A 10,825-nucleotide genomic window follows, 5' to 3' on the forward strand; every position below is an offset into this window, starting at 1 on the left:
AGAAATTAATTTCATTTCATTTTCTATTATTTCTCTCTGAAAAGTTGAGATTTCATACGCAAATCCCATCTTTTTATCATTGTTAAATAGTTCATTTAACTGAAAATATTGCAACCAATCTATTACATTCTCTCAGATTTCGTTAAAGTATTTCCATTTTAATTGGTTCTCTGTTTCCATTAACAACTCTCTGTTGGGTCACCTTAGACCAGGCATAGGCAAACTCAGCCCTCCAGATGTTTTGAGACTATAATTCCCATCGTCCCTGACCACTGGTCCTGTTAGCTAGGGATGATGGGAGTTGTAGTCCCAAAACATCTGGAGGGCTGAGTTTGCCTATGCCTGCCTTAAACTACTGAAGATAAATTGGAACGGGGGAGAATCTTGTATACTACTTGGAGGAAAGGGGCAATGAAAATGTAACCCCTTCCCCCTCCTCAGCATCTACCGTATTTTTCGCTCCATAAGACGCACCTGGCCATAAGACACACCTAGTTTTTAGAGGAGGAATGCAAGAAAAAAAATATTCTTTAAAGGGAGTGCTGAGCAGAGCCTGCATGCATCCCAGGCTCTGCTCAGCGCTCCCTTTCACGAGCCGCTTGGAGCGTGTGCTTAGAGCGCTTGCAGGCTTTTCCCCAAGGAGGGAGAAGGGCAGCCCGTCAGTGACGGTTGCCCTTCTCCCTCCTCGGGGAAAAGCCCCCAAGAGCTGCACACATGCTCTTTAAAGGGAGCGTGGTTCTTGGGGGCTTTTCTGGGAGCAGGGGGAAGGGACTGAGGGGCTAAGCCAGAAGCTAGAGCTGCGCAGCGATCCCTCTTGCTGTTCTGGCTTCTGCGATAGCTGCACAGCCTGCATTCGCTCCATAAGAGGCACCCACATTTCCCCTTACTTTTTAGGAGGAAAAAAGTGCGTCTTATAGAGCGAAAAATACGGTATTTTCCAGGCTCATTTTTTTAAAGGCTCCAGTGTCTACTGGGCATATGGGTTTTTCCACCCATGGAAGAAGCTGTCAGTTTGTACTACATAGCAGTCAACGGCTGCTACAGGTTTCTTCTGGCCGAGGAAATGGCACAAAACTGCTCTACACCACTTCCATTTTAAAAAGTGAACCTCTGGGACACTTGGCTTTAGAGAGGACTTCAGAGATCAAGAAGGAAGCTTAGGAAGGAGTTCCAAATGACAATATAAAATAGTCAAGAATTTGTTGGACATGCTGAAGTTTGCATTAGGCTATGCTCTCCCTTGGCCTTTGAATGTGTTCGATGTGTGCTTCTGTATGGAAAATGCAAATAGTTTGGGATGCTATTGACCATATGTGTCTTCCTGCTTTTTTGTTGTTTTTCTGGAGATGTGCCATCTCTTCTCTAGCCTCAGCTCCCTCCTTTGAGTGCAATTGCATATGAAGCAGAAACAAATTATTCAATCTTTTTTAGCCTTTTGTTTGGGTGCTATGCATTCTGAGGTCGTGGTTGTTACTGTATGTGCGATCACAGATCATGGGGCAAATAAACTCCTACTTTGTTTTCTCTGCTTCTGAAATAATCCTCTGCTCCCTATTTATATTTATCCAGTGTTAAGTATACGCGGTATTCAGGAAGAAGATCCCCCTGATGCTCAGCTAATGAGACTTGATAACATGTTGCTGGCAGAGGGTGTCTCCGGGCCGGAGAAGCGGGGAAGAGGAGGACCTGCGGCCATAGCAGCAACTTCAGGTGGCTGTCCAAATGACAATAGCATTGAGCACTCTGACTACAGGGCCAAGCTGTCACAGATCCGACAGATATACCACTCTGAGCTAGAGAAATATGAACAGGTGATCTTTCTGCATGGAAGAGTTTTTATCCTCTCAGTTAAAAACAATTGTTTTTCCTTTGCGATCACAGAGCAGGGAGTATACACCCAACTTTTGACTGGGCTGAAGTAAAAGTAGACTATGGAGAATAGACTGATATGTAGTTGTAAATATTGGTACAAGGAACCATGTAGGGGATGGAGGGAAGTCTGGAGATTCAGAGAATCTCAGAGTATGGTTATTTAAACAATTTTGTTATAAATTTGTACTTGTAAAAACAAATAAAAATATTAGATGGGGGAAGAAGAAGTAAAAGTGTTTGGGGGCATAAATTCATTTAGGCTGCAGTCTTGTGTCCTTTTGTGAGCTTTTATGTAGCTTCAGGATTATGACCTTTTCTAATTCTTGGTTGCATTAAATGTGGCTGAGTCAATAGCGTTGGGGGGGCATTCCTCTTTGCCACAGACCAGTGGTTTGCAGAGATCACTTCCTTTCTTCTCCAGAAGCCAACACCAGCTTATGTGTTTCATAGGGGAATTTTGTACAGAGGTCTTCAAAATTCTTCCTTTTTCTCACACTTTCTCACTGACTTTCAACAGAGCACAGTCTGCTTTTTGCAGAGATTGGTACAGCTGATTGGCCTTTATGTGTAGATATGGGCAAATAAAAATAATTACAAAACAAATTGGGTCAAGCCATAATGTATGCAGCAATATTAGTGTAAAAAAAGTATTTGAATACCTGCCTATTAATAATAAAATGTAATGGCCCTCTGCAGTTTTTTAAAAAATCAGACCTGTGTAACATAGACTACAGAATATGCTGTTTCTACATATTAAATCTCACAAAGACACCTAAAGTATATTTTTAAATATTATAATCTTGTATTAATATTTAGACTGCATGTGATGCCAAGTTATCTGCCCCTCGTCTAGTCTGTTGTGTAATTATCACTCCCATTTATTTATAAGTTTTGAATTAAATGTGACCGTTGCTTGAGTACAATATGCCTCTCTGCTTCTTATTTCCAGGCTTGCAGTGAGTTCACCACCCATGTGATGAACCTGCTCCGAGAACAGAGCAGGACGAGGCCAATTTCACCCAAAGAAATTGAGCGCATGGTGAATATAATTCATGGAAAGTTCAGCACCATTCAGATGCAGCTGAAACAGAGCACTTGTGAGGCTGTGATGATCCTGCGCTCACGGTTTCTGGATGCAAGGTAATACATGATCAAGCCTCAAGGGAGACCCTTCTTGTGTCCAGGATCTTGGTGGCATAGAAGGCTGTACAAAGTGTGACACTGGGCACAATGGGAGAAGACAATATTGAACCTGATACAATGCGTAGACAATAAACACTGGCAGTTATTAGCATCTATGGTTTAGGTAAAGGTAAAAAGGTAAAGGACTCCTGGACGGTAGAGTCAAAGGTTATGGGGCTGTGGCGCCTATCTTGCTTCAGGCCGAGGGAGCTGGCGTTTGTCCACCCACAGTTTTCCAGGTCATGTGATCAACATCGCTAAACCACTTCTGGCGCAATGGGACACTGTGACAGAAACCAGAGTGCATGGAAACACTGTTTACCTTCCTGCCACCTATTTATCTACTTGCATTGGCATGCTTTCGAACTGCTAGGTTGGCAGGTGCTGGGACATCTATGCTTTAACAATATCCTGTTTGGGGTGCAATCCAGCAAATTCACCCATGAACTGTGGTGATTGCTATTTTTAATTATGCAAGTTGCATTTATATACCTTGCATTGGAAACATCAAGTTTAGGCCCAGTTTTATGATTTCCTGGAATCTGCCTCCTGTATGGAGAGCCACCTTTTGCCAGATGCTTCTGCAGTAGGAAGAGTCATCCTCTTTCTCCAGACTGACCCATCTAACCCAGTATTATTTATTTTAGTAGCAGATTTCCACGGTCTTCGTTGGGGCCATTTCTCAGCACCAGTTAACTGATTGTTTTCACTGCCACCCTGGGAGTTTTATTCAAGGGTAGAATCGAAATAAATAAACTGGAATTGCAAGGGCCAGAGCCTAGGAACTTCTGTATGTAAAGGATGTATTCGGCCACTGAGATATGGTTCCTTGTTCTTTGTCTATTCCTGCTCTGAAATGTATTATCTGTTATCTGAAAGTTTTCTGTCTTGAATTTCAGGAAAGTGTGCTTTAGATTTGGGGGGTAATCAGGGATTTAATCTGTCATATCACTTTGTAAGTATTTTTAATTGTATTTAGAGCAGTCTACTTAATCTTGGCTGCCCTTTCAGTCCAGATATAGATATATATACACACACACCTCATGCCATGCTCACTCCGTTTTCCCATTTGGATAAAATCTTTCCACTGTGTGATTTCCTGCAGCCCTCCTTGGCTCTTCCTTAAGCCCTTGGGCCAGCACACAGTGTGCTCTGACATCAACTGTATGAATAATTTCAATGTGTTCCCAGGCGTAAGCGGCGGAACTTCAGCAAGCAGGCAACAGAAGTCTTGAATGAGTATTTTTATTCTCACCTGAGTAACCCTTACCCCAGTGAAGAAGCCAAAGAAGAACTAGCAAAGAAAGGAGGCATCACAGTCTCACAGGTGGGTGGTCCATCTCCAGTGAATGTGGTTGTCTGTTTTTCAAACATTTGTGTAGGCAGATGCTTGTTTCTGACCGTTGCATCCTGTAGACTTTAAACAAAGGTTTTCAAAATTTTGCAGAATTTCATGTAAGTTTTCTTCTTTTTGAAAACGTTTAATCATTGTATAAAAGACTAAAACAACAGTTAAAAATTGTAAGAAACCATGGTCTAGATTCAAGTAACCCAGTGCACTACCAGAAGCCAGTGCAAGCGTTTCCTCTTGCCGCCCCACCCCTAAATCCACTCAGGGGTGGGGGGTGGGGTTGGGAGAACCTTGAACATGGTGCCAGGGAGGAAAGGGGAGATTGTTCCATCAGGCAAGCATTTCTGCTGGCACAATGTTGAGTTCCACCCTACATGGAATGTACGAATGAAGTGTAAATTCTATTTGTAAAGCAATATATTTAATTACCTAATATAGGTAATTAGTTTGATTTTTGTTTTCATTTAAAGAAATATCTGATGTAAACACCGGAAGCTTGATTTTGTAAGTCTTTTCTCTTGGTGTTAGGCTTTAATTCTTGATTAAATCATATTGATTTAAATCAATTCACTGTTGACCGAAGAAATCCTTAAAATCTCTTAGTGAGAAAAATAAAACTTTGGATTCCCTCTCAGTCGTTCTTACAGTATTACCAAATCCAGTTCTTTCAAGCCTTTTCTGTTTTCTTTTTTTACTTTAATCAAAAAGCAAACCAGGATGTTTTTATAGTCAGTCTTTGCCACTCAACCTTCTGTCCTTTGGAAATTTTCTGCTGGTCTGGCCGGCTATCCTGTAGTTTCACCATTTTGCAAAGCTTGGTAGCAGCATGCAGACTGAGTCAATCTCTGCTTGACATCCATCAGGTTTCAGGGTCGAAATTTTCTGCCACAAAAATTAAGCTGTATTTGGTTAAGAACAACTTTTGGAGCCTATACAGATTGAAATAAAATCTGTTGGCTTACAGAGTGACCTATGCTAATCATTTGTCATTTCGGTTAGTAGGAAAGTTTTTCTTAAAAGATTTTATTAAGACTTTTCAGAATACTTTACAATAAAAGAACAAACTAATCTAAACAAAAACAAAGAATCAAAAGAGAAAGAGAGGAAAATAATAATATAAAGTCTTCCTTCTTAGGTTGTTCTACCCAGAGAAAGGTGAGCCCTCCCAGCTCTCACCTGGGAGCTTTCCTTTCTTCTCCCACCCTGAGAGATCTTCCCTTCCCTGCCAGATATAAATGTATCAAATAAAATAAGTAAACTTGCCAAAGAAGTTGGCCGCCTCAGCTTTTAGCATCCGATTCCACAAAGGAATTGTATAAAACAGTGTTTCTCTACCTTGGGTCTCCAGCTGTTTTTGGACTACAACTTCCATCATCCCTAGCTAGCAGGACCAGTGCTCAGGGATGATGGGAATTGTAGTCCAAAAACAGCTGTAGATCCAAGGCTGGGAAACACTGGTATAAAGCACTATTCGTGCTGGTCCCAAAGTATTTGCAATTCTGCAGATGGACCAGTGTCAGCAGCTGGTGTGTGCACCCAGAGACTGGAATTATGACTTTATTTTGCACACTCTGGGAACAATCTTTGTCTCCTCTCTTCTGTTGATAGCTGCCTATACACTAATTTGTTCACACATTAACTTAGTTATTGTTGCAGGTCTCAAACTGGTTTGGTAACAAGAGAATCCGGTACAAGAAAAACATGGGGAAGTTCCAGGAGGAGGCTAACATTTATGCAGCCAAGACAGCGGTGGATGCAACCAATGTGGTGGCCCAGGGCAACCAGACAAGTTCTCCACCCACCCCAAATTCTGGTAAGTGCAGAAAGCCTGCCTCTAGAACAGGATTTCCCTGGACACCTGCTGGGGAAACATGTGTGCAGTTGGAAGAGCCTCTTCTGTGCTGTTCTGAAGTAAAAAAAGCTACAGAAACGTGAATAGACCTCATTGGCCTTGTTTGGAAAGTTGCTTAGAACTGCAGTGCATGTCTAAATCCTTCTGTCCCCCCCCCCCCACAAGTTTTGCCTTTTCCTGCCTTCCAAGAGCCATTCTGGTTGCTATATATACAGTGGTACCCCGCAAGACGAACGCCTCGCAAGACGGAAAACCCGCTAGACGAAAGGGTTTTCCGTTTTGGAGGCGCTTCGCAAAACGAATTTCCCTATGGGCTTGCTTCGCAAGACGAAAGCCCATAGGGAAATCTCCGGGACAGCGGGGAAGCGCAGCGCGTCTTCCCCACTGTCCTCGGACCTCCTCCCCCCGCCCGGCATCGGAACGAAGCTCCGATGCCGGGCGGGGGAGGGGAACGCCTCCTCCCCCCCCCCCGGCATCGGAACGAAGCTCCGATGCCGGGGGGGGAACGCCTCCTCCCCCCCGCCCGGCATCGGAACGAAGCTCCGATGCGGGGGGGGGAAATGCCTCCTCCCGCCGCCCGGCATCGGAACGAAGCTCCGATGCCGGGTGGGGGGGGGAACGCCTCCTCCCGCCGCCCGGCATCGGAACGAAGCTCCGATGCCGGGTGGGGGGGGGAACGCCTCCTCCCGCCGCCCGGCATCGGAACGAAGCTCCGGTGCCGGGCGGGGGGGGGGGACACCTTCTCCCGCCGCCCAGCATCGGATGGCTTTCCTGAAGACTTGGGGTGGGAGGAGGGTTTTCCTTCCCACCGCCAACATTCAGAATGCTGTTCTGAATGTTGGCGGTGGGGAGGAAAAACCCTCCTCCCACGCAAGCCCCGGGAACAGAGGGAAAGCGCTGCGCGCCTTCCCCTCTGTTCCCGTACCTGTCCTGAAGGCTTGCGGTGGGGAGAAAAGCCCTTCTCCGCACCGCCAGCCTGGCAAGCGGTTTCCCTAGGAACGCATTAATTGATTTTCAATGCATTCCTATGGGAAACTGTGCATCGCAAGACGAAAAACTCGCAAGAAGAAAAAACTTGCGGAACGAATTAATTTCGTCTTGCGAGGCACCACTGTAAGTGCAGCTTCTTGAATAGCAGTAAACTTCTGAGTGAACCAAGATGGACTGGAGCATTTCCAGTTCCCAATATGTTTTGATCCAGTTGTTCTTCAGGTTGTGTTACAAATAGAAAGCGCTAGAGAAAATACTTAACAAGCATTTCTGTTTCTTCTTTCACAAGCTTGATTGCCATCTAGACACAATAAGGCTTGTCAAAGGGCAAGTCAATGTATTTTTAGAGTTATTTTTGCTTTACTGAAGAACAACTTGTTTGAAGCATCTTGGGAACTGGAATAGCTTCATGAAATCTTCGTACACCCGCTGGGTTGTTTGAGTTGTTGTCTGCACATTGCTCTGTATTACATTTAATTTCACTTCAGTTTTGTCCCTCATCATCCCAGTACTAATTTTCATGTCTTTCCCATGCCTGCCCCTGAATTGTAGCCAGTCTACCTTGCTGGATGAGACAGCCACATTTCTAGGTGGTCCTTCAAAGAAATAAATGGGAAAGCATTTATTTCTTCAGAACCACCATAAACATATAAGTTTCAGTTCACCAAGTCCAAGACCGTGTCACATTTTCTATCTAATAGTAAAGTTCATAAATTGTTAGTAGCACAAGCATATATATGAATCATGTTGTGGGTGTGTGGTATTTGTTAGGAGAACAGTGCGGGGGGAACTCTCCCTCCCTTCATTCTGTGGTTCCAATCTGAAATGGAAAGGATGCTTGGGCTGCCTGCTATATCTTTGTCCAAACAAGGTTAGTTTATGGGGAGAGGGTTCTCTACCACAGTTTGTGTAGGGAGATCTTTGTTTTTGCCAGTCAGGGTTTTGCGTGTTTGGTGGACTGTTTCCATCTGTATGTGTGCAGTCACCCTTTTCTATCCCTGGGGATCTCACCTTTAACTACTATGATTGTGAATACAGAAGGATGCTTTGAGCAGTGGCTACCAAGGAGATAAGCTGGGGCATATTCCATGGTGTATGCTTGGTTCATGGGAGGTAGTGGCCAGGCCTGTAGAGCCTCACCACTACAAGAGATTGTATCCTAGAACACACACATGCAGCTGTGCATTGGAAGGAGAGATCTTATGGGGAGGCATCTTTTTTAACACACACGAATCCCTGAAAAACTTCCAAGAAACCTCAGGATTCCCATGGACACCATTTGAAACCACTGCTTCAGAGTTAACAAGGGGATGGGGATGGACAAGGAAATGGGACTGTGAAACTTTTCACTAAGCCCCCAAAGTGGAGCACTACAGAAAGTTAATCATGGGATCAGGTGCAAAGCACAGCAGCTCCTTGTGCTAATGTCTTGATAAAATTGCGCAAAAATGAGCAGGTGCAGACATACCATTAGGTAACTTCTTTTCCTCTTCAGGTTCCTCTGGGTCATTTAAAATGACAAATTCTGGAGATTCCTTTATAAACCTGCAATCACTCACTTCCTACCAGAACTCGCCAGTGGGAGCCAATGTGCAGTCACAGGTGGGTGTGCAGAGAAAACTGTGTGACAAATCCCCTGCGGTCTACAGCAGGCAGACACTTACATCTAAGTGCTCAAAGCACCACATTTATGAATTACTGGATTTTAAGATCTCCTGGGAATTTTGCAATAAGATGGTCACCTGTAGAAGTGACTTAATAGGAGAAAGATTATTTCATAAAAAAATTTTTTGCTCCTTGGGCCAAGTCTATTTTTTCCAGTCTTTGCTAAGGCAAGGAAAGATTTGCTTGTTCTGTTCTAAGATGGAGTTGGCAACATAAGCTCCGATAGTGGGGCAGAAGGGGTTGGGTTGGGATTGGCCCATAGTATATGTAGGAATGTCATGCATGAGAGGGTAGGGCTAGTCACATACACATTTGTACAGGAGGACTTGCATGCAAGGTTTAGAAAGACTTGAGCATAACTTTTTTTGTGCAGCAGAGTTGAAAAATACTTGAATATAGCATATTCCTGCTTTGGGACTATTGTATCTGAACAGAGGTGAAGCCAAACAGCTGCCAAGAAATGATGGTACTCTGTAACATCACCGGTAGCATGTGTGGCAGGAGAGTAACAGTACTTCCAGATAGTTCATTACTATAATTATACACACCCTGGGTTTAGAGCTCCTAATAAATTAGATTCAAGATTAAAAGGCAGCACTCATGTAATGCAAGTGTGAGGTACTTTATGAGGCTGTGTCATACATTTCTAGAGCAGGGGCACTGGAGGACTTGAGTCCCGGGCCCAGAGTTTCATCCATTATCATTTTTTTTATCTGCCCAGTCTGAAAGCAGTCTCTGTGCTCTGAGCATAGCACACAATTGTGTCACAGTGCTGGAGAGATGACATCTGCTGCAGAAGGTGGACACAAATAAAGTTAGAAACAGAGATTTAACTTGCAGCCATTGCCCCAGCTGGATATGGTAACATTTCAAGCATTCCATTGGAGGCCACATAAATGGCGTTAGGATGGTGGTGCTTTAGGTGGCGACTGAAGTATCTGCATAACTGTTTGAGCTATTTTTTCTTTTGCCAAATTGGTTGTATTGTTACAGATGGATTCCTTACACCATGTCATACATCAGGCAGGAAGATATGACAGCATTGTGGGGAACCCTCTATATTCAACGCAGCGTATTGATGTAAGGAACCTCTGATTTTGAAAGTGAATATCTTAAGCTTCAGAAGTCTGACTGGGCAACGAAGGGTAATGTGCCCAGCTCTGCAGGTGTATTTAAAATAATACTGTACTTTGCTGAGACCTTAGCCATGGTGTTGCTAACACCCTGCCACAATGCAGCACTGCTCCAAAGAGAAGGGGAAACAGGTAGCCTACTTCCAGCCCTTGTCATTCAGGGGATCGGGGGGGGGGGGAACCTGCCCCTTTTTTATTTTATCCCTTTTCTGTGTCATTCATGGTACAGTGAAGACCAGGATCCCAAGTGGTTAGGGGATGGTCAGAGAGAGAAGATGGCTTACCTACCAAGCCAGATTGGCCCAGTGGATTAGAAGACCCACGTCCCCTCCCATTGGAAGAGAGAGCTGTCAGTTGGAGGAAGAGACTGCAAGCGACAGTGAACTCCACCCTTGGCCATGGATTGTTTCTGCTTGTGGGAACGGAAATGTGGGAGTGGCTGTCACTGCACATAATGTTCCAACCTTTGCTCTGAATTCTGTTTGATAATACAGTCATAAGCAGTAAAATTTTATCCATTTAGGTAAGTTAGCTGGAGAAGTTGAGCAAGAGCAAAGGAATCCCATTTGGGGAACAGGAAAAGCCGTGAAACAAATGCAGCGGAAGCAGCATTCACACAGTACTTTGCCTTCTGTGCTCCAGAAAGTGAACTGCAGTGTCAAGACTTCTGTTCTGAGGTTAAGTCTTATGGAACAAAGTATGTGTCTTGTACATGGCACAGTGATCTCCCACTGTGATGTGGGAAATCAGAATCAGAATGGTTTAGGATGCAAGTAACAC

At 44.2% G+C, this 10,825-nt stretch overlaps 1 protein-coding gene across 4 annotated transcripts in view; it reads left to right on the plus strand.

The window, feature by feature from the left end:
- PBX4 (PBX homeobox 4) overlaps positions 1-10,825 on the plus strand; it is a 35,572-nt gene that overhangs the window by 23,880 nt on the left and 867 nt on the right. Inside the window, exons 3-9 of one of the 4 annotated variants that reach the window (XR_013983170.1) lie at positions 1,570-1,811; positions 2,822-3,012; positions 4,246-4,381; positions 6,062-6,218; positions 8,743-8,849; positions 9,906-9,992; positions 10,569-10,742. Coding sequence is in view for 2 of the 4 variants with exons in the window: in XM_080996124.1 (XP_080852250.1) it covers positions 1,570-1,811; positions 2,822-3,012; positions 4,246-4,381; positions 6,062-6,218; positions 8,743-8,849; positions 9,906-9,992 (920 nt within the window). In the remaining 2 variants the exon portion in view is untranslated. The remainder of the gene's footprint in view (positions 1-1,569; positions 1,812-2,821; positions 3,013-4,245; positions 4,382-6,061; positions 6,219-8,742; positions 8,850-9,905; positions 9,993-10,568; positions 10,743-10,825) is intronic. The other 3 variants (XR_013983171.1, XM_080996124.1, XM_080996125.1) reach the window with 3 other exon arrangements.

This window comes from Podarcis pityusensis (genome assembly GCF_964106645.2).
Source record: "Podarcis pityusensis genome assembly, chromosome: 2".
In the NCBI taxonomy this organism is placed as follows: domain Eukaryota; kingdom Metazoa; phylum Chordata; class Lepidosauria; order Squamata; family Lacertidae; genus Podarcis; species Podarcis pityusensis.